Raw genomic sequence first — 24505 nt, forward strand, 5'->3', positions numbered from 1 at the left:
CCATCTTGCCGGACGGGACTCACACAGCGGATCTGGAGAGGTGAGTATGGGGTCTTTGGGGGCGCCGTGTTGGATTCTGCTGCAATATTCAGCTGGCAGAGTCTGACACGGCCGTGGGCATGGGGCTTCATATTTGAAGCTGGATTTCCTAAAATTGACAACCGCTATTCAAAAAGTTAATGCTGAATTATATCAGCTAGATGTGATTGATGAGACAAAAGTCAAACGTTGCAACTTCCTGCTAGGAGAATTAGAATTTTACATTTTAGAAACTATAGTACTATAAATACTTTGAAGCAGAGGCGTAACTTGAAGCTCCTGGGTCCCAATGCAAAACCTGTAACAGGGCCCCCAACTATATTGCTTTATTCGTAGTACTGGAGAGTAGTATATAGAGAAGAGAGATCTTACAGGTCCATAAGGCTCCTGGGCCCGGGTGCAACCGCATCTCCTGCATCCCCTATAGTTACACCAGTGCTTTAAAGCATTTATCCAGCTGCTAATGCTCAACAAATGAACTTGATAACTCAACATGCAGCCAAAATGTTAAAATTGAAAAAAAAATGACAGCATTCTATTTTGGGTTTTCTCCAGCTGTACTCAGAGCACAGTATTCTTATAGTGGCCATTCTGAGTACTACAGGCTTGTTCTATGGAATTGAATGGGACAAGCCTGTAGAACTCAGAATGGCCATTATAAAAAATATGGTGTTCTGAGCACTGACAGAATGCTCAGAAATAAACATTAAAATGCTGCAGCGCTTGCACAAGTACCGCTGCCCCTTTTAGCAGCTGATTGGGGAAGATCCTGAGCAGCGGGCCCCCACTGATCAGATATTGATGGCCTATCCTGAGAATAGGCTATTAGTTTTTAAAGGTTGGATAACCCCTTTAACACAGATGTTTTAAAAATCCATATACATCAAAGAGTTACCAAATGTTTGCTGAAAGCATATTTTTTCTTTTTTATTTAGCAACTCCCAATTGTGATCCCATGTGCTCATGGTCAGAATGGTTTAATGTGACTTATCCCAAATTTGAGCCAAATGGAGGAGATTTTGAGACCTATGATAACATCGAGAAAGCTGGAAAGAAAGTGTGCGAAGACAATAAGAGACCAGAGAACATTTCCTGCAGAGCAGCAGATAAGCCACACGTTCCACTGGACCAGCTGGATCAGATGGTGACGTGTGATGTCTCCATGGGGCTCATCTGTAATAACGATGATCTTATAGGGTACATGCCTGTGTGCTACGACTATGAGATCAGTGTACTCTGCTGCCGTCCTTTACCTCCTGAATGCTATTCTACAACGTTTCCGACAACTACAACTACAACAGCAACAACAACTACAGCTCAAACTACAACTGAGACACCTACAACCTCCGGTAAAGGAAGGGTTTGCTTATAATACTAAATATCTTCTACGAAAATAATAAGCTTCTTAAATACTAATAACTTTTCCTCATCAATAGGTTCTGCAACAAAGAAGTTTATAATTTTGTTAGTTTCACACATTGTGGAAGATTTTTTAATATCTGTTCGAGTAAATTGCACCAAATGTATTAAAAGGCACATACCTTTTGAATAAACGTGGCACACCATGGACTGTCCTAAAGTCAAAATGCTAAAGGGGTTTTCCCACTACCTTAAAATTGCCTCAGAGCCACTCTGTACTTACTGGTTGCTGCAGACCAGGACATGTGACTGCGGCAGCCAATCACTGGCCACAGCAGTGGGCTTCTAGGAAGTACAGAATGGTTGTGAAGCAATTTTAGGTAGTGGGAAAACCCCTTTAAATGTAAACTTACTTTTTTCACTACTGCACAAAACTTTTAATCGGTGTGAAAAGTCAGAAGCTTTAGCACAAAATGCAGGGCACTAAAAGTTTCAACTTTTTTACATCACAGACTTGGCGCAAATTGCTTGATAAATCCCTTACATTATGACTGTATAATTTGAAACAGGTATTAAAAATAGCAGCTGTCCATGAATTAAAACATAACTATTGTGGATATTTAGTGACAATCATAGGGTATAAGTGGCATTATTAAAAAAATCAAAATGGGGCTCCCTTACCACTGCTGGGATATGTCACCAGTACAACTATGGAAGAAAGTGGTGGAATTGGGACTTCTTTCCCTTGCGGACACTGTTTCCATTAAAGGCCAAAATGCAGATTTATACTAGTGATTCTCTAGCAGATACTTGCATGTAATGTGTAGAATGTCTCTGTTATTCTGTTCTGTTTACCCCAATATTGAGTTAAGCACAGTTTATTTTTCTTCATTAATAATGTCCATTGTCACCCCAAGTATTATTAATACCCCACTTCTAATACACAGAGTCTACAACTCCAATACCTACATCAACGACCACAACCACCAGCCCCCCTACTACCAGTATGACGACAACATCACCAACTGTCACAAGTACACAGACTTCAAGTAAGTAACACTTCACAAACCTTTATATGTGAGACAAAGTTTTCCTTAAAGGAAAAAGGGTAATTTAAAGCAATCTGGAAAAATCAGAATGTAAGTGGTGAAATGGCTATTTAAGGCAAACTGAGCTGTACTGTGCCCTCAACGAAGCCAAGTTCATTTTGATGGCACAGATACATCATTACAAAACCACGCCCCCTAGACAACAGTACCAAGCAGGTGTCATGTTGTGTTGTTTAGCACACAGCATATGCCTAGTGATATGGCATATGGCTTAATCCCATGCAAGGGATGACTACAGGACAAGGACTTGTTGTGTCAGCTGTTACAACAGGGGAAAGGTCGAAGAGATATCAGAGCTCTGTGACCACTACTGCTAGTAGCCAACTACCTGCGAAGATGGCGGAATTGCGCTTTTATTTTCATTTCACTCCACTTTTTTTTACATAGTAACATTGAAAAATGCAACTCCTTTCCTGCTAGGAGAACTAGACTGTTCATTTTTAGACTGCTTCCTCATTTACTACAAGTCCACCATCAGGGCTGCGGGTGTTTTCATCTTACTTGCACTCATCAGTCGCTTTGCTACCAGTCCACCATTAGGGTTGGTAGTAGATTTAAACAGCACTTTTTCTTTGCTAATTTGGTATGCTTTCCATCATAGTGTGCCAAATTTTCAATTTTTCTAATAACCCCCCCCCCCCCCCCCCAAAAAAAAAAAAACATGGCTTCTGAGGAAACTTTAGCAGTAGAAACGCGTTGAGCCATTTTTTTCTTTTTGGGCTGAAAAGTCCAAATGTTAGAATTGAATCAGCTTAGAGAAACTAAAACAATTGGACTATCTCTTTGATCTGAGAAGGTTACCTGTCAGAAAGATTGAGGTAGGCAGCTCATAGCCTCTCCTGCTAGAAGTGCAGCTAATGACCGCAGCCTGATTACACGGCTCAGAAGGAATGCGGGTTAATCCCGACATCATTCTGGGGCTGCCATATTGTGGTGAACTATCAAAGCGCATATTCCCTAGAAGGTTCACCAGTCATTCAGTGCAGGAACTCTGTATATGCACTAAAGTTATCCACTTATACTGACCATGCTATTGTGACCATTATCTACATTGGAGACATTGGATGCATAATTTAAACTTGCACCGAAATATATCTTCTCCTCTTTTTTGTGTTAATGTATGTTAGTACTGTTAGTCAGCCCGTATATGTTTTTAAGAGTTTCTAATAAACTATATTCTTTTAGTCTATACCTGTGAAGGGATATTCCCTAGAAGGCTACCAACCCATTTAATATGAAGTGTAGTGAGATATCAGCTTTACACTCAGTCTGAGATGATGTCTTGCGTTCTTTTAAATGGTTGCTGGTCTTTCATCTGAGGAATATTTTTTTCTATGTCCCATTTAAGATGTATAATGTCTTTCACTCTCTTTATGCAGGGGAGGAAAATTAAAAAAAAAAAGCCTAATCTCAGTTTGGAAAAAAACAACTAGAGTTCATATATTTACTAGGTCAAAAAAATCTATTGACCATTTTCTCAACTTGAGCTTCTATGTTGATTCTCCTGCTGAGGTAGTTGTTGTTTTTGGGTCTGTGACCCTAAAGATACCAAACCATTCGTGGTCAGGGCCAACCTACTATTTGCTGATAAACGGCTTTCTGAGTTCTTAGGTTTGTGAAATAAAAGTTGTGTTCCCCAGAATAAAGGTTCTCTCTGCCGCTGTGAGATATAGTACTGTACATACTTTAACTTGATAACTCAACATGTAGCCAAGATTTAATTTTTTTTAATTACAACATTCTATTGTGGGTTTTCTCCAGCTGTACTCAGAGCACCATATATTTATAGTGGCCACTCTGAGTACTACAGGTTAGTTTTATCGAAATGAATGGGACAAGCCTGTAGTACTCAGAATGGCCATTATAAAAAATATGGTGTTCTGAGCACTGACAGAATGCTCAGAAATAAACATTCAAAATACTGTAGCGCTTGCACAAGCACCGCTGCCCCTTTAAGCAGTTGATTGGGGAAGGTCCTGAGCAGTGGGCCCCCACTGATTAGATATTAATGGCCTATCCTGAGAATAGGCTATCAGTTTTTAAAGGCTGCATAACCCCTTTAACAAAGACTTTTAAAAAATCCAAATACATCAAAGAGTTACCAAATGTTTGCTGAATGCATATTTTTTCTCTTTTATTTAGCAAGTTACGATTGTGATCCCATGTGTTCGTGGTCAGAATGGTTTAATGTGACTATTCCCAAATATGAACCAAATGGAGGAGATTTTGAGACCTATGATAACATCGAGAAAGCTGGAAAGAAAGTGTGCGAGGACAATAAGAGACCAGAGAACATTTCCTGCAGGGCAGCAGATAAGCCACACGTTCCACTGGACCAGCTGGATCAGATGGTGACGTGTGATGTCTCCATGGGGCTCATCTGTAATAACGATGATCTTATAGGGTACATGCCTGTGTGCTACGACTATGAGATCAGTGTACTCTGCTGCCGTCCTTTACCTCCTCACTGCTATTCTACAACGTCTCCAACAACTACAACTACAACAGCAACAACAACTACAACTCAAACTACAACTGAGACACCTACAACCTCCGGTAAAGGAAGGGTTTATTTATAATATTCAATATCCTCTACGAAAATAATAAGCTTCTAAAATACTATAAACTTTTCCTCATCAATAGGTTCTGCAACAAAGAAGTTTATAATGTTGTCAGTTTCACACATTGTGGAAGATTTATTAATATTTGCATTTCATGCATCAGACTTACTGGTTGCTTCTGACCAGAATCTGTGACTGCTGCAGCCAATCATTGGCCACAGCATTGGGCTTCTATAGACAGTGATTGGCTGCAGCAGTCAAATGTCCTGGTCAGAAGCAACCAATAAGTACAGAGTGGCACTGAGGCAATTTGTAGGTAGTCAGAAAACCCCTTTAAATTTACACTTTTTTCACTAATGTACAAAGGTGTTTATTGGTGTGAAAAGTCAGAAGCTTTAGCACAAAATGCAGGGCACTAAAAGTTACAACTTTTTTACATCACAGAATTAGCGCCAAATTTATTGATAAATCCCTTACATTGTGACGGTATAATTTGAAACAGATATTATAAATAGGAGCTGTTCATGAAATAAAACATAACTATTGTGGATATTCAGGGATAATGGTAGGGTATAGGTGGCATCTTGCAAAAATCAAAATAGGGGTCCCTTACCACTGCTGGGATATGTCACCAGTACAGCCATGGAAAGTGGCGGTGGGAATTGGGACTTCTTTCTCTTGTGGACATTGTTTACAATAAGGGCCAAAAGGCAGATATATATTAGCTATTCTCTAGCAGATACTTGTATGTAATGTGTAGAATGTTTCTGATATTCTGTTCTGCATAACAATTCCAGTTTACCCCAATATTAAGTTAAGCACAGTTAATTTTTCTTCATTAATACTGTCCATTGTCACCCCACCTATTATTAATACCCCGCTTCTAATACACAGAGTCTACAACTTCAATACCTACATCAACGACCACAACTACTAGCCCCCCTACTACTACTAGTATGACAACAACGTCAACAACTGTCACAAGCACACGGCCTCCAAGTAAGTAACACTTCCTGCTCTGCACAAAGCCAATCAGACCACGGACACATCAGTCCAAAACTATGCTCCCATAACAACATGACCACAGTGCCTCTCGAAGAGCTTTACCCCATTGATGATGTGTCTACTTATTACCAAGGATGTCACAGAAGTAGGAGGAGCCAGGGCAAAGCAGGAAGCAGATGCCATCTTGTATAGTTCAGAGCAGCATACGTATTATGGGCAACACATCCTCATGTTAGGAGCGAATGCAAGGAAATTTTGTGCCAATTTCTATAGCAAGTGGAAGGTCTAACAGTTATCAGGGCACAGTGACTACCAGTGCCAGTAGCCAGCAGCTTGTGATTGGAGATGAGAGTAGTCACCACAGTTGCGGTGGCCAGAGGCTGGCTACAAAACACTGTGCAGCCCATCCAAAGCACAGCATGGAAGGAGAGGGTATCTCCCTATTTGCCATGACAAGATGACCAGGCCATGTACCTGATCCAGCTGATAGCTGGAAGTTGAGACTGTTGAGAGAATGCTGGGTTCAAGAGGAAAGACAGAATTAGGAATAGTATCACTCAGTCAAAAGGAGTCAACGTGTTGGCCTGTGCATCAGCCACTATAGTCATGGACCTGTGGTATTGGTGAATGCCCAGTTTGAGTGGACACTACTGTAGGAGGGGAGACCCCAAACTAAACTATGTAAGGAGGATGAAAAGTGTGCCAAGTGTAGTTAGGTAAAATGTCATGTTTGCTAGGATCTATTTAGGAGCACTGCATAAAATATTAACAGATATTAGAAAAATGTTATAAATCCAGTGTTTATTGGAGTAACAGCCAGTAACAAGGATGATTATTAGGGGTAATGATAGAAATGCTGTGCATTTAACCAGAAAACTGTTACACGTATGTTAGAGTTAGCCACTGATGTGGAGAAAAGTGCAAACTTATACAAGGAAGGCATTATAGAGACTCGTGTTATAAGGAGAAATGCCCTTAATTAACACTGTTTCTTTTGCAAATGCAACAGAGTGATATAGTTATTATGTAGTTGCAGAGGGTAATGTTGTACCGTAACTGTATAATGGGCAACTGATGGTTAAAGCATAGTTTATACTGTTTATGCTTAACTATGCAGTTGGATTATTGTATCAGTCAGTGTTGTGGCCCATGTGGACGTGTTTTTGTGGTCTTGAACTCAGACCCGGAGATCATTGGAAGTTGTACAACACCAGGTTACTATGCAGGGTGTCACTTGTGTGTCTATGGATGAATCAGAAGGACATGTTGGACCTCACAAGGTGTTGCTGAGTAAGGTAAAAACTGCAGGGTGTGGCACGCAGGTTGTTGCTGTTGTGCAGCCGTGGTAATAAAGAGCAAGCATGAGGATGTCATGCAGAGCTAGTGTGGTCGCACCTAGAACCTCAGAAATCTGTGTGAAGAGATTGGAATCTGCTGAATTCGGTGAGCTATGAAAGAATTCCCAGAAGCATCCTGTCCAAAAGATTGGGTACTTTGATATTGGGACCATAGTAGCTGTAGTACCCCCAGCCATGTACTGCTGTGTTGCTGAATGAGATCTACTACCCTCCACCACAAAGACTATGAGTGTAAAACACTATGTAACGTCTTGAGTGTCTTTTAAGGCATGAGAGGACTAATAAATATTAAGAGACTGTGGACCTTAATTACTAAGACTGTGTAAACCTTAAAGTAAACAGCCTTACAATGCGAAAGATTTATCATGGTTGCTTTGCTGAATAATATATCTGCCAAATGTTAAGACTGTCTGGTCTACATTTAGACCACCTTTTTGTTGACCTTGTTTACACCAGAAATTGCAGCAAAATTTTTGTGTAATTTGCACCAATTTTGCACAATTTTTGGTGCAATTTAGGCCATGGCTTTTATAAGGGGGTAATAAGAGGCTGATGTGCCTTCTAGGCTGTGTTATAGTGGTGATGATGGGATAGCTCGACTCCCATGAGGGGCAATATATGACTTTTTCCTCTTTGAGGGGACAAAGTCTAGACACCTGCTGGAGTCTCTTTATGGTTTGCTGAAGGTAATGGTACACTGGGCCCCACAGATGATGATTTGTTACAGAAGCTTCTACCCCAGATTCATACACACAATTTTAACCCCCTCCAATCCACTGTCTGACATCGTACAACATTCTTATTGAAGGCTGTACAGCTCTGATGTCGGAAGACGTCTGGCAGGGCATTCTTACTGTATAATACTGGCCGCTCTGTTGTCAGTGGCCTCTCCGGCATGTCACATACTGCAGTACTGACTCAAGCCAGCAGATGGCACCATTGTAAAATGTCAGAAAGAGAAAGCTCCCTAGGTAACCCTGAATCAAAATTGGATTGCAAAGGGTTAAATGTATTTATATTTGAGAAATTATGGCTGAAATGGGAATACCAATCTGTATGTTGTGACCAAAAGTGGTTGTGTTAACAGAAACAGCCAAGCTGGCTGTTCTACACTGTTTCCATAAGTCCTATAGAAGTGAATGTGGGTTATGGAAACAGTGTACCACAGTGGGCAACGTTGTTCTTGTAACTCCCAAATTGCGAAACAGCGTAGCACCTTGTTCTATGCTGTTTCTGTAGCTCCCTACATACTTTATCTACGGGAGCTTTGGAAACAGTATTGAACGGACAGCTCGGCTATCTCTGTTGTTTCAGTAAAACTGGCCACCTCTGACTGAACCATACAGATAGGTATTCCCATGACTGAGATGGAAAAAAAATCTTTGACTATTTGATTTAATCTTCTGTATATATATTAATCTCCATATTGATAGGTTTTCATGTTTCTTGTCTAAAAACTTCCCAGAAAGTGCCTGATAACATGATAATATTTTATTTATTTTTCAAATGCAAGGACAGCAAAGAATTACCAAATGTTTGCTGAATACATGCATTTTTTCTTTTGCTTTAGCATCTACTGAATGTGAACAAGTGTGCTCGTGGTCTCCATGGTTTGATGTGGATTATCCCACTTATGAAAATGGAGGAGATTTTGAGACTTATGTGAATATCAGAAAGAAAGGATTTGAAGTGTGTGAAAAGCCAGAAAACATTTCCTGCAGAGCAGAGAAATACCCAGATTTTTCACTGGATCAGGTGGGACAGAAAGTGACATGTGATGTCTCCATTGGGCTCATCTGTGAAAATAAAAATCAGCCTAGATTTAATCCTGTGTGCTACAACTATCAAATCAGTGTCCTCTGCTGCCATCCTGACTGCCCAACTACAACCGCTCCAACTACTACAAGTACAACAACTCCAACCACAACAGAGTCCACAACAACAACCACACCAACAACCACCACCACAACAGAGACCACAACACCACCAACAACAACAACAACAACCATAACAACGACCACTATTATTATTGAACCTACAACTACTACACCAACAACCACCACCACTACTTCACCAACAACTTCAGGTGAGTATTATGATCACATATTCATTGGGGTTTGATTTAACCCCTTGACCGGAAATTTTCCGTGACGAGCTCCACTGTTCATAGCAACATAGCCCGGAAGATTTCCGGGCTATGTATCACTATGGGAGCTGCAGAGCACAATGCCACAAGCTGTGGCACTGTGCTCTGCCTGCACAGACCCACAGAGAACAAGGCAAGGGCTTTGAAAAACCAGCAGAAGATATTGCCGATATGCCGGCAACCTCCTGCTTTGTTTACAGGTTGCCATAGAGACCATCGGCTTATGGTCTCTGTGGCAGGGAGAGCTTGGTGCTTGGCTGTGAGAGGACAGCTAGGTACTAGCTCTTACAGCAGAGATCAGAGAAAACCTCCGATCTCTGCTGTGTTAACCCTTTACATGCTGCAGTCTATGTGACTGCAGCATGTAAAGGGCTGTCACTGCAGCATTTAAAGTCTGTCACCATCGGACCCCCGGAATGTGATCAGGGGTCCTGATGGGTCCCTGTGGAAGTCCCCTAAAGGGACAAAAAAAAAAAATTTTAAAAATAAAAAAAAAAAATTTAAATTTTTTTTTTATGAAATCATAAAAACACTTGTCTCCCTTTACTTTGTAAAAAATCAAAAATACAATCACACATGTGCTATCCATGCATCATAATGACCCAGAGAAGGAAGTTAATGCATTATTTAACCCCTTAATGACATGGCCCCTTTTTTTCTTTTTTCGCCATTTCTTTTTTTCCTCCCCCCTGTTTAAAAAATCACAACTTGTCCCGCAAAAAACAAGCCCTCATATGGCCATGTCAATGGAAAAATGAAAAAGTTATGGCTCTTGAGATGCAACTGCAAAATAAGTTGAAATTCAATGATTAGACCATTTTAAAAAACCTGCCCTGGTGGGCACGACAGGGTGGTAGGAAACCCGCCACTCAAGGGGTTAAAAGATTTAAGAATCTACATTCACACTTAAGATAGGACAAAAACAAAGATAATAATGGCCAATTCATAAAAAGGATCAACTTTTTGAAAGACATGGAATGTGTGAATTAATTGCAATTACACAACTTCTAAGACAATTGCAAATACAATGACACTGAATTTATTTGTTAGGCTGGGTTCACATTTGCTTTGGGCATTCTGTTTTTCTGTTCAGTCATAGGAACAGAAAAATTAAAGGCCAGCCTTAGACTGATCTACCACATGACGGATATCAATGGCACCTAATAGACCCCATGGACCGTCAAGTTTCCACAGTCTTATCCAGGGCAGGACTGTACTACCAGGGACTATACTCCAGGCCTGCAGAGCCACTAGTCTTTTCTGAAGCTTTGTCTTTAGTCCCCTAACAGGGATTTTCTCTAATCCCATCCCAGCCCCACCTGCAGCCTCGCCAGGGTTTGCGCATGGTACCACTCTCCTCAAACACTGGTTCCCATACCTGACTATTTCCACTGACTCAGTGGACTACTCAAAGCTATTCATGCAGGCTGATCACATAACAGTCACAATCCAGAATGTGACAAAACACCTTCCATACAGTACCAGAATATTAGTCCCTGGACCACTACTAGTTATTAGCAGTTCAACATTCACTCTGTGAACCATGCTTCAGGGCCCTGCTTGTGTGTAATGTGTAGAATGTCTCTGTTATTCTGTTCTGTTTACCCCAATATTGAGTTAAGCACAGTTTATTTTTCTTCATTAATACTGTCCATTGTCACCCCACGTATTGTTAATACCCTGCTTCTAATACACAGAGTCTACAACTCCAATACCTACATCAACTACCACAACTCCTAGCCCCACTACTACCAGTATGACGACAACTTCACCAACTATCACAAGCACACAGACTCCAAGTAAGTAACACTTCACAAAACTTCATATTTGAGACAAAGTTTTTCTTAAAGAAGAAAGGGTAATTTAAAGCAATCTGAAAAAAAGAATTAAATCAGAATGTAAGGGGTGAAATGGCTATCTAATGAAAAGTGAGTGGCGCTGCTGCTCTGGATGAAGCCACTTTCCTTTTGATGGCACGAATACAACATTCCAAAACCATGCCTCCTAGACAACATGGCCACAGTGCTACTTGCGAAGCCTTGCCCTATTGGTGATGTGACTGCACATTACCATGGATGTCACAGAAGTAGGAAGAGCCAGTACAAAGCAGAAAGCAGGTGCCATGTTGTGTAGTTTAGCACACAGCATATGCCGAGTGGTATGGCATATGGCTTAATCCCATGCTAGGGATGAGTACAGAAAAAAGACTTGTTGTGTCAGCTGTTACAGCAACGAAAAGCTCCAAGAGATATCAGAGCTCTGTGACCACCACTGCTAGAAGCCAACTCCCTGCGAAGATGGCAGAATTAGGCTGTTATTTTCATTTCACTCCACTTTTTTTTACATTTTTCAGTACATTATGTGGTACAGTACATAATAACATTGAAAAATACAATTCATTTCCTGCTAGGAGAACTTGACTATTTGTTTTTAGACTGCTCCCTCAGTTACTAACAGTCCACCATCAGGGCTGCGGGTGTTTTCATCTTACTTGCACTCATCAGTCGCTTTGCTACCAGTCCACCATTAGGGTTGGTAGTAGATTTAAACAGCACTTTTTCTTTGCTAATTTGGTACGCTTTCCATCGTAGTGTGTCAAATTTTCCCTTTTTCAAATAAAATCCCCCCCCCCCAAAAAAAAATGGCTTCTAAGGAAACTTTAGCAGTAGGAACGCGTTGAGCCATTTTTTTCTTTTCGGGTTGAAAAGTCCAAATGTTAGAATTAAATCAGCTTAGAGAAACTTGAGCAGTTGGACTATCTCTTTGATCTGAGAAGGTTCCTGTCAAAAAGGTTGAGGTAGGCAGCTCATAGCCTCTCCTGCTAGAAGTGCAAGTAATGACCGTAGGCTAATTACACGGCTCAGAGGGAATTTGGGTTAATCCCGACATCATTCTGGGGCTGCCATATTGTGGTGAACTGCCAAAGTGCATATTCCCTAGAAGGCTACCAACCCATTTAATATGAAGTGTAGTGAGATATCAGTTTTCCACTCAGTCTGAGATGATCTCTTGTGTTCTTTTAAATGGTTGCTGGTCTTTCATCTGAGGGATATTTTTTGTAGGTCCTATTTAAGGTCACAGCAAATGGAATTTGGTTATTGAAGTATAATGTCTATCACTCTCTTTATGTAGGGGAGGAAAATGAAAAAAAAAAGCCTAATCTCAGTTTGGAAAAAATCAACTAGAGTTGATATATTTACTAGGTCAAAAAAATCTATTGACCATTTTCTCAACTTGAGCTTCTATATTGATTCTCCTGCTGAGGTAGTTGTGTTAGTTTTGGGTCTGTGACCCTAAAGACACCAAACCATTCGTGGTCAGGGCCAACCTACTATTTGCTGATAAACGGCTTTCTGAGTTCTTAGGTTTGTGAAATAAAAGTTGTGTTCTAAGGGAACTTCCCTGTGATTTTTTTTCTCCAGAATAAAGGTTCTCTCTGCCGCTGTGAGATATAGTACTGTACATACTTTAACTTGATAACTCAACATGTAGCCAAGATTTAATTTTTTTTAATTACAACATTCTATTGTGGGTTTTCTCCAGCTGTACTCAGAGCACCATATATTTATAGTGGCCACTCTGAGTACTACAGGTTAGCTTTATCGAAATGAATGGGACAAGCCTGTAGTACTCAGAATGGCCATTATAAAAAATATGGTGTTCTGAGCACTGACAGAATGCTAAGAAATAAAAATTGTAAATACTGTAGCGCTTGCACAAACACCGCTGCCCCTTTTAGCAGCTGATTGGGGAAGGTCCTGAGCAGCGGGCCCCCCACTGATCAGATATTAATGGCCTATCCTGACAATAGGCTATTAGTTTTTAAAGGCTGGATAACCCCTTTAACACAGACTTTTTACAAATCCAAATACATCAAAGAGTTACCAAATGTTTGCTGAATGCATATTTTTTCTTTTTTACTTAGCAACTCCCAATTGTGATCCCATGTGTTCGTGGTCAGAATGGTTTAATGTGACTATTCCCAAATTTGAACCAAATGGAGGAGATTTTGAGACCTATGATAACATCGAGAAAGCTGGAAAGAAAGTGTGCGAGGACAATAAGAAACCAGAGAACATTTCCTGCAGGGCAGCAGATAAGCCACATGTTCCACTGGACCAGCTGGATCAGATGGTGACGTGTGATGTCTCCATGGGGCTCATCTGTAACAACGATGATCTTATAGGGTACATGCCTGTGTGCTACGACTATGAGATCAGTGTACTCTGCTGCCGTCCTTTACCTCCTGAGTGCTATTCTACAACGTCTCCAACAACTACAACTACAACAGCAACAACAACTACAACTCAAACTACAACTGAGACACCTACAACCTCCGGTAAAGGAAGGGTTTGTTTATAATATTCAATATCCTCTACGAAAATAATAAGCTTCTAAAATACTAATAACTTTTCCTCATCAATAGGTTCTGCAACAAAGAAGTTTATAATGTTGTCAATTTCACACATTGTGGAAGATTTATTAATATTTGCATTTCATGCATCAGCCTTAAGCAAAAGTCTGGTGGAGTAAATTGAACCAAATGTATTAAAAGGCACATACATCTGAATAAATTTGGAATACCATGGGCTGTCTTAAAGACAGAATGTTAAATCTGTTTTCCCACTACCTTAAAATTGCCTCAGAGCCACTCTGTACTTACTGGATGCTTCTGACCAGGATCTGCAACTGCTGCAGCCAATCATTGGCCACAGCATTGGGCTTCTATAGACAGTGATTGGCTGCAGCAGTCACATGTCCTGGTCAGAAGCAACCAATAAGTACAGAGTGGCACTGAGGCAATTTGTAGGTAGTCAGAAAACCCCTTTAAATTTACGCTTACTTTTTTCACTAATGTACAAAGGTGTTTATTGGTGTGAAAAGTCAGAAGCTTTAGCACAAAATGCAGGGCACTAAAAGTTACAACTTTTTTACATCACAGAATTGGCGCCAAATTTATTGATAAATCCCTTACATTGTGACGGTATAATTTGAAACAGGTATTATAAATAGGAGCTGTTCATGAAGTAAAACATAACTATTGTATATATTCAGGGATAATGATAGGGTATAGGTGGCATCTTACAAAAATCAAAATAGGGGTCCCTTACCACTGCTGGGATATGTCACCAGTACAACCATAGAAGGTGGCGGTGGGAATTGGGCCTTCTTTCACTTGTGGACATTGTTTACAATAAGGCAGATATATATTAGCTATTCTCTAGCAGATACTTGCATGTAATGTGTAGAATGTTTCTGATATTCTATTCTGCATAACAACTCCAGTTTACCCCAATATTAAGTTAAGCACAGTTAATTTTTCTTCATTAATAATGTCCATTGTCACCCCACCTATTATTAATACCCCACTTCTAATACACAGAGTCTACAACTCCAATACCTACATCAACGACCACAACTACTAGCCCCCCTACTACCAGTATGACAACAACATCAACGACTATCACAAGCACACGGCCTCCAAGTAAGTAACACTTCCTGTTCTGCATGAAGCCAATCAGACCACGGACACATCATTCCAAAACTATGCTCCCATAACAACATGACCATGGTGCCTCTCGAAGAGCTTTACCCCATTGATGATGTGTCTACTTATTACCAAGGATGTCACAGACGTAGGAGGAGCCAGGGCAAAGCAGGAAGCAGATGCCATCTTGTATAGTTCAGAGCAGCATACGTTTTATGGGCAGCACATCCTCATGTTAGGAGCGAATGCAAGGAAATTTTGTGCCAATTTCTATAGCAGGTGGAAGGTCTAAGAGATATGAGGGGACAGTGACCACCAGTGCCAGTAGCCAGCAGTCTGTGCTTGGAGATGAGAGTAGTCACCACAGTTGCGGTGGCCAGAGGATGGCTACAAAACACTGTGCAGCCCATCCAAAGCACAGAGTGGAAGGAGAGGGTATCTCTCTAATTGCCATGACAAGATAACTAAGCCATGTACCTGAGCCAGCTGATAGCTGGAAGTTGAGACTGTTGGGAGAATGCTGGTTCCAAGAGGAAAGATAGAGTTAGGAATAGTATCACTGGGTCAAGAGGAGTCAACATGTTGGCCTTTGCATCGGCCACTATAGTCATGGACCTGTGGTATTGGTGAATCCCCAGTGTGAGTGGACACTACTGTAGGAGGGGAGACCACAAACTAAACTATGTAAGGAGGATGAAAAGTGTGCCAAGTGTAGTTAGGTAAAATGTCATGTTTGTTAGGATCTATTTAGGAGCACTGCATAAAATATTAACAGATATTAGAAAAATGTTATAAATCCAGTGTTTATTGGAGTAACAGCCAGTAACAAGGATGATTATTAGGGGTAATTATAGAAATGCTGTGCATTTAACCAGAAAACTGTTACACGTATGTTAGAGTTAGCCACTGATGTGGAGAAAAGTGCAAACGTATACAAGGAAGGCATTATAGAGACTCGTGTTATAAGGAGAAATGCCCTTAATTAAGATTGTTTATTTTGCAAATGCAACAGAGTGATATAGTTATTATGTAGCTGCAGAGGGTAATGTTGTACCGTAACTGTATAATGGGCAACTGATGGTTAAAGCATAGTTTATACTGTTTATGCTTAACTATGCAGTTGGATTATTGTATCAGTCAGTGTTGTGGCCCATGTGGACGGGTTTTTGTGGTCTTGAACTCAGACCCGGAGATCATTGGAAGCTGTACAACACCAGGTTACCATGCAGGGTGCCACTTGTGTGTCTATGGATGAATCAGAAGGACATGTTGGACCTCACAAGGTGTTGCTGAGTAAGGTAAAAACTGCAGGGTGTGGCATGTAGGTTGTTGCTGTTGTGCAGCCGTGGTAATAAAGAGCAAGCATGAGGATGTCATGCAAAGCTAGTGTGGTCGCACCTAGAACCTCAGAAGTCTGTGTGAAGAGGTTGGAATCAGCTGAATTGGGTAAGCTATGACAGAATTCCCAGAAGCATCCTGTCCAAAAGATTGGGTACTTTGATATTGGGACCATAGTAGCTGTAGTACCTCCAGCCATGTACTGCTGTGTTGCTGAATGAGATCTAGTGCCCTCCACCACAAAGACTATGAGTGTAAAACACTATGTAACGTGTTGAGTGCCTTTTAAGGCATGAGAGGACTAATAAATATTAGGAGACTGTGGACCTTAATTACTAAGACTGTGTAAAAGTTAAAGTAAACAGCCTTACAATGTGAAAGATTTATCATAGCTGCTTTGCTGAATGATATAACTGTCAAATGTGAAGACTGTCTGGTCTACATTTAGACCACCTTTTTGTTGACCTAGTTTACACCAAAAATTGCAGCAAAATTTTTGTGCAATTTGCACCAATTTTGCACAATTTTTGGTGCAATTTAGGCCATGGCTTTTATAAGGGGGTAATAAGAGGCTGATGTGCTTTCTGGGCTGTGTTATAGTGGTGATGATGGGATAACCTGACTCCCATGAGGGGCAATATATGACTTTTTCCTCTTTGAGGGGACTAAGTCTAGACACCTGCTGGAGTCTCTTTGTGGCTTGCTGAAGGTAATGGTACACTGGGCCTCACAGATGATGATTTGTTACAGAAGCTTCTACCCCAGATTCATACACTTACGATTTTAACCCCCTCCAATCCACTGTCTGACATCTTACAACATTCTTATTGAAGGCTGTACAGCTCTGATGTCGGAAGACATCTGGCAGGGCATTCTTACTGTATAATACTGGCCGCTCTGTTGTCAGTGGCCTCTCCGGCATGTCACATACTGCAGTACTGACTCAAGCCAGCAGATGGCACCATTGTAAAATGTCAGAAAGAGAAAGCCCCCTAGGAAACCCTGAATCAAAATTGGATTGCGAAGGGTTAAATGTTTTTATATTTGAGAAATTATGGCTGAAATGGGAATACCAGTCTGTATGTTGTGACCAAAAGTGATTGTGTTAACAGAAACAGCCAAGCTGGCTGTTCTACACTGTTTCCATGGGTCCTATAGAAGTGAATGGGGGTTATGGAAACAGTGTATCTCAGTAAGCAACGTTGTTCTTGTAACCCCCAAATTGCAGAAACAGCGTAGCACCTTGTTCTATGCTGTTTCTGTAGTCCCTACATACTTTATCTACGGGAGCTTTGGAAACAGTATTGAACGGCCAGCTCGGCTATCTCTGTTGTTTCAGTAAAACTGGCCACCTCTGACTGAACCATACAGATAGGTATTCCCATGACTGAGATGGAAAAAAAATCTTTGACTATTTGATTTAATCTTCTGTATATATATTAATCTCCATATTGATAGGTTTTCATGTTTCTTGTCTAAAAACTTCCCAGAAAGTGCCTGATAACATGATAATATTTTATTTATTTTTCAAATGCAAGGACAGCAAAGAATTACCAAATGTTTGCTGAATACATGCATTTTTTCTTTTGCTTTAGCATCTACTGAATGTGAACAAGTGTGCTCGTGGTCTCCATGGTTTGATGTGGATTATCCCACTTATGAAAATGGAGGAGATTTTGAGACTTATGTGAATATCAGAAAGAAAGGATTTGAAGTGTGTGAAAAGCCAGAAAACATTTCCTGCAGAGCAGAGAAATACCCAGATTTTTCACTGGATCAGGTGGGACAGAAAGTGACGTGTGATGTCTCCATTGGGCTCATCTGTGAAAATAAAAATCAGCCTAGATTTAATCCTGTGTGCTACAACTATCAAATCAGTGTCCTCTGCTGCCATCCTGACTGCCCAACTACAACCGCTCCAACTACTACAAGTACAACAACTCCAACCACAACAGAGTCCACAACAACAACCACACCAACAACCACCACCACAACAGAGACCACAACACCACCAACAACAACAACAACAACCATAACAACGACCACTATTATTATTGAACCTACAACTACTACACCAACAACCACCACCACTACTTCACCAACAACTTCAGGTGAGTATTATGATCACATATTCATTGGGGTTTGATTTAACCCCTTGACCGGAAATTTTCCTGGACGAGCTCCACTGTTCATAGCAACATAGCCCGGAAGATTTCCGGGCTATGTATCACTATGGGAGCTGCAGAGCACAATGCCACAAGCTGTGACAGTGTGCTCTGCCTGCACAGACCCACAGAAAACAAAGCAAGGGCTTTGAAAAACCAGCAGAAGATATTGCCGATATGCCGGCAACCTCCTGCTTTGTTTACAGGTTGCCATAGAGACCATCGGCTTGTCAGAAGCAAGCCGATGGTCTCTGTGGCAGGGAGAGCTTGGTGCTTGGCTGTGAGAGGACAGCTAGGTACCTGCTCTTACAGCAGAGGTCAGAGAAAACCTCCGATCTCTGCTGTGTTAACCCTTTACATGCTGCAGTCTATGTGACTGCAGCATGTAAAGGGCTGTCACTGCAGCATTTAAAGGGCTGTCACCATCGACCCCGGAATGTGATCAGGGGTCCTGATGGGTCCCTGTGGAAGTCCCCTAAAGGGACAAAAAAAAAAATTTAAAATTTAAAAAAAAAAATAATAAAAACACTTGTCTCCCTTTACTTTGTAAAAAAATCAAAAATACAATCACATATGTGGTATCCATGCATCATAATGACCCAGAGAAGGAAGTTAATGCATTATTTAACCCCTTAATGACATGGCCCCTTTTTTTCTTTTTTCGCCATTTCTTCTTTTCCTCCCCCCTGTTTAAAAAATCACAACTTGTCCCGCAAAAAACAAGCCCTCATATGGCCATGTCAATGGAAAAATGAAAAAGTTATGGCTCTTGAGATGCAACTGCAAAATAAGTTGAAATTCAATGATTAGACCATTTTAAAAAACCTGCCCTGGTGGGCACGACAGGGTGGTAGGAAACCCGCCACTCAAGGGGTTAAAAGATTTAAGAATCTACATTCACACTTAAGATAGGACAAAAACAAAGATAATAAGGGCCAATTCATAAAAAGGATCAATTTTTTGAAAGACATGGAATGTGTGAATTAATTGCAATTACACAACTTCTAAGACAATTGCAAATACAATGACACTGAATTTATTTGTTAGGCTGTGTTCACATTTGCTTTGGGCATTCTGTTTTTCTGTTCAGTCATAGGAACAGAAAAATTAAAGGCCAGCCTTAGACTGATATACCACATGACGGATATCAATGGCATCTAATAGACCCCATGGACCGTCAAGTTTCCACAGTCCTATCCAGGGCAGGACTGTACTACCAGGGACTATACTCCAGGCCTGCAGAGCCACTAGTCTTTTCTGAAGCTTTCTCTTTAGTCCCCTAACAGGGATTTTCTCTAATCCCATCCCAGCCCCACCTGCAGCCTCGCCAGGGTTTGCGCATAGTACCACTCTCCTCAAACACTGGTTCCCATACCTGACTATTTCCACTGACTCAGTGGACTACTCAAAGCTATTCATGCAGGCTGATCACATAACAGTCACCATCCAGAATGTGACAAAACACCTTCCATACAGTACCAGAATATTAGTCCCTGGACCACTATTAGTTATCAGCAGCTCAACATTCACTCTGTGAACCATACTTCAGGGCCCTGCTTGTGTGTAATGTGTAGAATGTCTCTGTTATTCTGTTCTGTTTACCCCAATATTGAGTTAAGCACAGTTTATTTTTCTTCATTAATAATGTCCATTGTCACCCCACGTATTGTTAATACCCCGCTTCTAATACACAGAGTCTACAACTCCAATACCTACATCAACTACCACAACCACCAGCCCCCCTACTACCAGTATGACGACAACTTCACCAACTATCACAAGCACACAGACTCCAAGTAAGTAACACTTCACAAAACTTCATATTTGAGACAAAGTTTTTCTTAAAGAAGAAAGGGTAATTTAAAGCAATCTGAAAAGAAGAATGAAATCTGAATGTAAGGGGTGAAATGGCTATCTAATGAAGAGTGAGTGGCGCTGCTGCTCTGGATGAAGCCACTTTCCTTTTGAGGGCACGAATACAACACTCCAAAACCATGCCTCCTAGACAACATGGCCACAGCGCTACTTGCGAAGCCTTGCCCTATTGGTGATGTGACTGCACATTACCATGGATGTCACAGAAGTAGGAAGAGCCAGTACAAAGCAGAAAGCAGGTGCCATGTTGTGTAGTTTAGCACACAGCATATGCCGAGTGGTATGGCATATGGCTTAATCCCATGCTAGGGATGAGTACAGAAAAAAGACTTGTTGTGTCAGCTGTTACAGCAACGAAAAGCTCCAAGAGATATCAGAGCTCTGTGACCACCACTGCTAGAAGCCAACTCCCTGCGAAGATGGCGGAATTAGGCTTTTATTTTCATTTCACTCCACTTTTTTTTACATTTTTCAGTACATTATGTGGTACAGTACATAATAACATTGAAAAATACAATTCATTTCCTGCTAGGAGAGCTTGACTATTTGTTTTTAGACTGCTCCCTCAGTTACTAACAGTGCACTCATCAGTCGCTTTGCTACCAGTCCACCATTGGGGTTGGTAGTAGATTTAAACAGCACTTTTTCTTTGCTAATTTGGTATGCTTTCCATCATAGTGTGTCAAATTTTCCCTTTTTCAAATAAAATCCCCCCCCCCCCCCAAAAAAGGCTTCTAAGGAAACTTTAGCAGTAGGAACGCGTTGAGCCATTTTTTTCTTTTCGGGTTGAAAAGTCCAAATGTTAGAATTAAATCAGCTTAGGGAAACTTGAGCAGTTGGACTATCTCTTTGATCTGAGAAGGTTACCTGTCAAAAAGGTTGAGGTAGGCAGCTCATAGCCTCTCCTGCTAGAAGTGCAGCTAATGACCGCAGGCTAATTACACGGCTTAGAGGGAATTTGGGTTAATCCCGACATCATTCTGGGGCTGCCATATTGTGGTGAACTGCCAAAGCGCATATTCCCTAGAAGGCTACCAACCCATTTAATACGAAGTATAGTGAGATATCAGTTTTCCACTCAGTCTGAGATGATCTCTTGCGTTCTTTTAAATGGTTGCTGGTCTTTCATCTGAGGGATATTTTTTGTAGGTCCTATTTAAGGTCACAGCAAATGGAATTTGGTTATTGAAGTATAATATCTATCACTCTCTTTATGTAGGGGAGGAAAATGAAAAAAAAAAGCCTAATCTCAGTTTGGAAAAAATCAACTAGAGCTCATATATTTACTAGGTCAAAAAAATCTATTGACCATTTTCTCAACTTGAGCTTCTATGTTGATTCTCCTGCTGAGGTAGTTGTGTTAGTTTTGGGTCTGTGACCCTAAAGATACCAAACCATTCGTGGTCAGGGCCAACCTACTATTTGCTGATAAATGGCTTTCTGAGTTCTTATGTTTGTGAAATAAAAGTTGTGTTCTAAGGGAACATCCCTGTGATTTTTTTTTCTCCAGAATAAAGGTTCTCTCTGCCGCTGTGAGATATAGTACTGTACATACTTTAACTTGATAACTCAACATGTAGCCAAGATTTAATTTTTTTTAATTACAACATTCTATTGTGGGTTTTCTCCAGCTGTACTCAGAGCACCATATATTTATAGTGGCCACTCTGAGTACTACAGGTTAGTTTTATCGAAATGAATGGGACAAGCCTGTAGTACTCAGAATGGCCATTATAAAAAATATGGTGTTCTGAGCACTGACAGAATGCTAAGAAATAAAAATTGAAAATACTGTAGCGCTTGCACAATCACCGCTGCCCCTTTTAGCAGCTGATTGGGGAAGGTCCTGAGCAGCGGGCCCCCACTGATCAGATATTGATGGCCTATCCTGAGAATAGGCTATTAGTTTTAAAAGGCTGGATAACCCCTTTAACACAGACTTTTTACAAATCCAAATACACCAAAGAGTTACCAAATGTTTGCTGACAGCATATTTTTTCTTTTTTACTTAGCACCTCCCAATTGTGATCCTATGTGCTCGTGGTCAGAATGGTTTAATGTGACTATTCCCAAATTTGAGCCAAATGGAGGAGATTTTGAGACCTATGATAACATCGAGAAAGCTGGAAAGAAAGTGTGCGAGGACAATAAGAAACCAGAGAACATTTCCTGCAGAGCAGCAGATAAGCCACACGTTCCCCTGGACCAGCTGGATCAGATGGTGACGTGTGATGTCTCCATGGGGCTCATCTGTAATAACGATGATCTTATAGGGTACATGCCTGTGTGCTACGACTATGAGATCAGTGTACTCTGCTGCCGTCCTTTACCTCCTGAATGCTATTCTACAACGTTTCCGACAACAACAACTACAACTCAAACTACAACTGAGACACCTACAACCTCCGGTAAAGGAAGGGTTTGTTTATAATATTAAATATCCTCTACGAAAATAATAAGCTTCTTAAATACTATTAACTTTTCCTCATCAATAGGTTCTGCAGCAAATAAGTTTATATTGTTGTCAATTTCACACATTGTGGAAGATTTATTAATATTTGCATTTCATGCATCAGACTTAAGCAAAAGTCTGGTGGAGTAAATTGAACCAAATGTATTAAAAAGCACATACATCTGAATAAATTTGGAATACCATCTGCCGTCTTAAAGACAGAATGTTAAATCGCTTTTCCCACTACCTTAAAATTGCCTCAGAGCCACTCTGTACTTACTGGTTGCTTCTGACCAGGATCTGTGACTGCTGCAGCCAATCATTGGCCACAGGATTGGGCTTCTATAGAGAGTGATTGGCTGCAGCAGTCACATGTCCTGGTCAGAAGCAACCAATAAGTACAGAGTGGCACTGAGGCAATTTGTAGGTAGTCAGAAAACCCCTTTAAATTTACGCTTACTTTTTTCACTAATGGACAAAGGTGTTTATTGGTGTGAAAAGTCAGAAGCTTTAGCACAAAATGCAGGGCACTAAAAGTTACAACTTTTTTACATCACAGAATTGGCGCCAAATTTATTGATAAATCCCTTACATTGTGACGGTATAATTTGAAACAGATATTATAAATAGGAGCTGTCCATGAGGTAAAACATAACTATTGTGGATATTCAGGGATAATGGTAGGGTATACGTGGCATTTTACAAAAATCAAAATGGGGCTCCCTTACCACTGCTGGGATATGTCAGCAGTACAACCATGGAAGGTAGCGGTGGGAATTGGGACTTCTTTCTCTTGTGGACATGGTTTACAATAAGGGCCAAAAGGCAGATATATATTAGCTATTCTATAGTAGATACTTGTATGTAATGTGTAGAATGTTTCTGATATTCTATTCTGCATAACAATTCCAGTTTACCCCAATATTAAGTTAAGCACAGTTAATTTTTCTTCATTAATACTGTCCATTGTCACCCCACGTATTATTAATACCCCACTTCTAATACACAGAGTCTACAACTCCAATACCTACATCAACGACCACAACTACTAGCCCCCCTACTACTACTAGTATGACAACAACGTCAACAACTGTCACAAGCACACGGCCTCCAAGTAAGTAACACTTCCTGCTCTGCACAAAGCCAATCAGACCACGGACACATCATTCCAAAACTATGCTCCCATAACAACATGACCACAGTGCCTCTCGAAGAGCTTTACCCCATCTAATTGCCATGACAAGATGACTAAGCCATGTACCTGATCCAGCTGATAGCTGGAAGTTGAGACTGTTGAGAGAATGCTGGTTTCAAGAGGAAAGACAGAATTAGGAAGAGTATCACTGGGTCAACAGGAGTCAACATGTTGGCCATTGCATCGGCCACTATAGTCATGGACCTGTGGTATTGGTGAATGCCAAGTGTGAGTGGACACTACTGTAGGAGGGGAGACCCCAAACTAAACTATGTAAAGAGGATGAAAAGTGTGCCAAGTGTAGTTAGGTAAAATGTCATGTTTGTTAGGATCCATTTAGGAGCACTGCATAAAATATTAACAGATATTAGAAAAATGTTATAAATCCAGTGTTTATTGGAGTAACAGCCAGTAA

At 40.8% G+C, this 24505-nt stretch overlaps 1 protein-coding gene across 1 annotated transcript in view; it reads left to right on the plus strand.

The window, feature by feature from the left end:
• LOC136581729 (mucin-2-like) overlaps positions 1-24505 on the plus strand; it is a 103095-nt gene that overhangs the window by 41947 nt on the left and 36643 nt on the right. Inside the window, 10 exon segments of the mRNA XM_066582353.1 lie at positions 975-1388; positions 2346-2447; positions 4650-5063; positions 9002-9517; positions 11275-11376; positions 13503-13916; positions 14961-15062; positions 17999-18514; positions 20263-20364; positions 22456-22851. Coding sequence (XP_066438450.1) covers positions 975-1388; positions 2346-2447; positions 4650-5063; positions 9002-9517; positions 11275-11376; positions 13503-13916; positions 14961-15062; positions 17999-18514; positions 20263-20364; positions 22456-22851 — 3078 coding nt within the window.

Source organism: Eleutherodactylus coqui, chromosome 11 (assembly GCF_035609145.1).
Source record: "Eleutherodactylus coqui strain aEleCoq1 chromosome 11, aEleCoq1.hap1, whole genome shotgun sequence".
Taxonomy (NCBI): domain Eukaryota; kingdom Metazoa; phylum Chordata; class Amphibia; order Anura; family Eleutherodactylidae; genus Eleutherodactylus; species Eleutherodactylus coqui.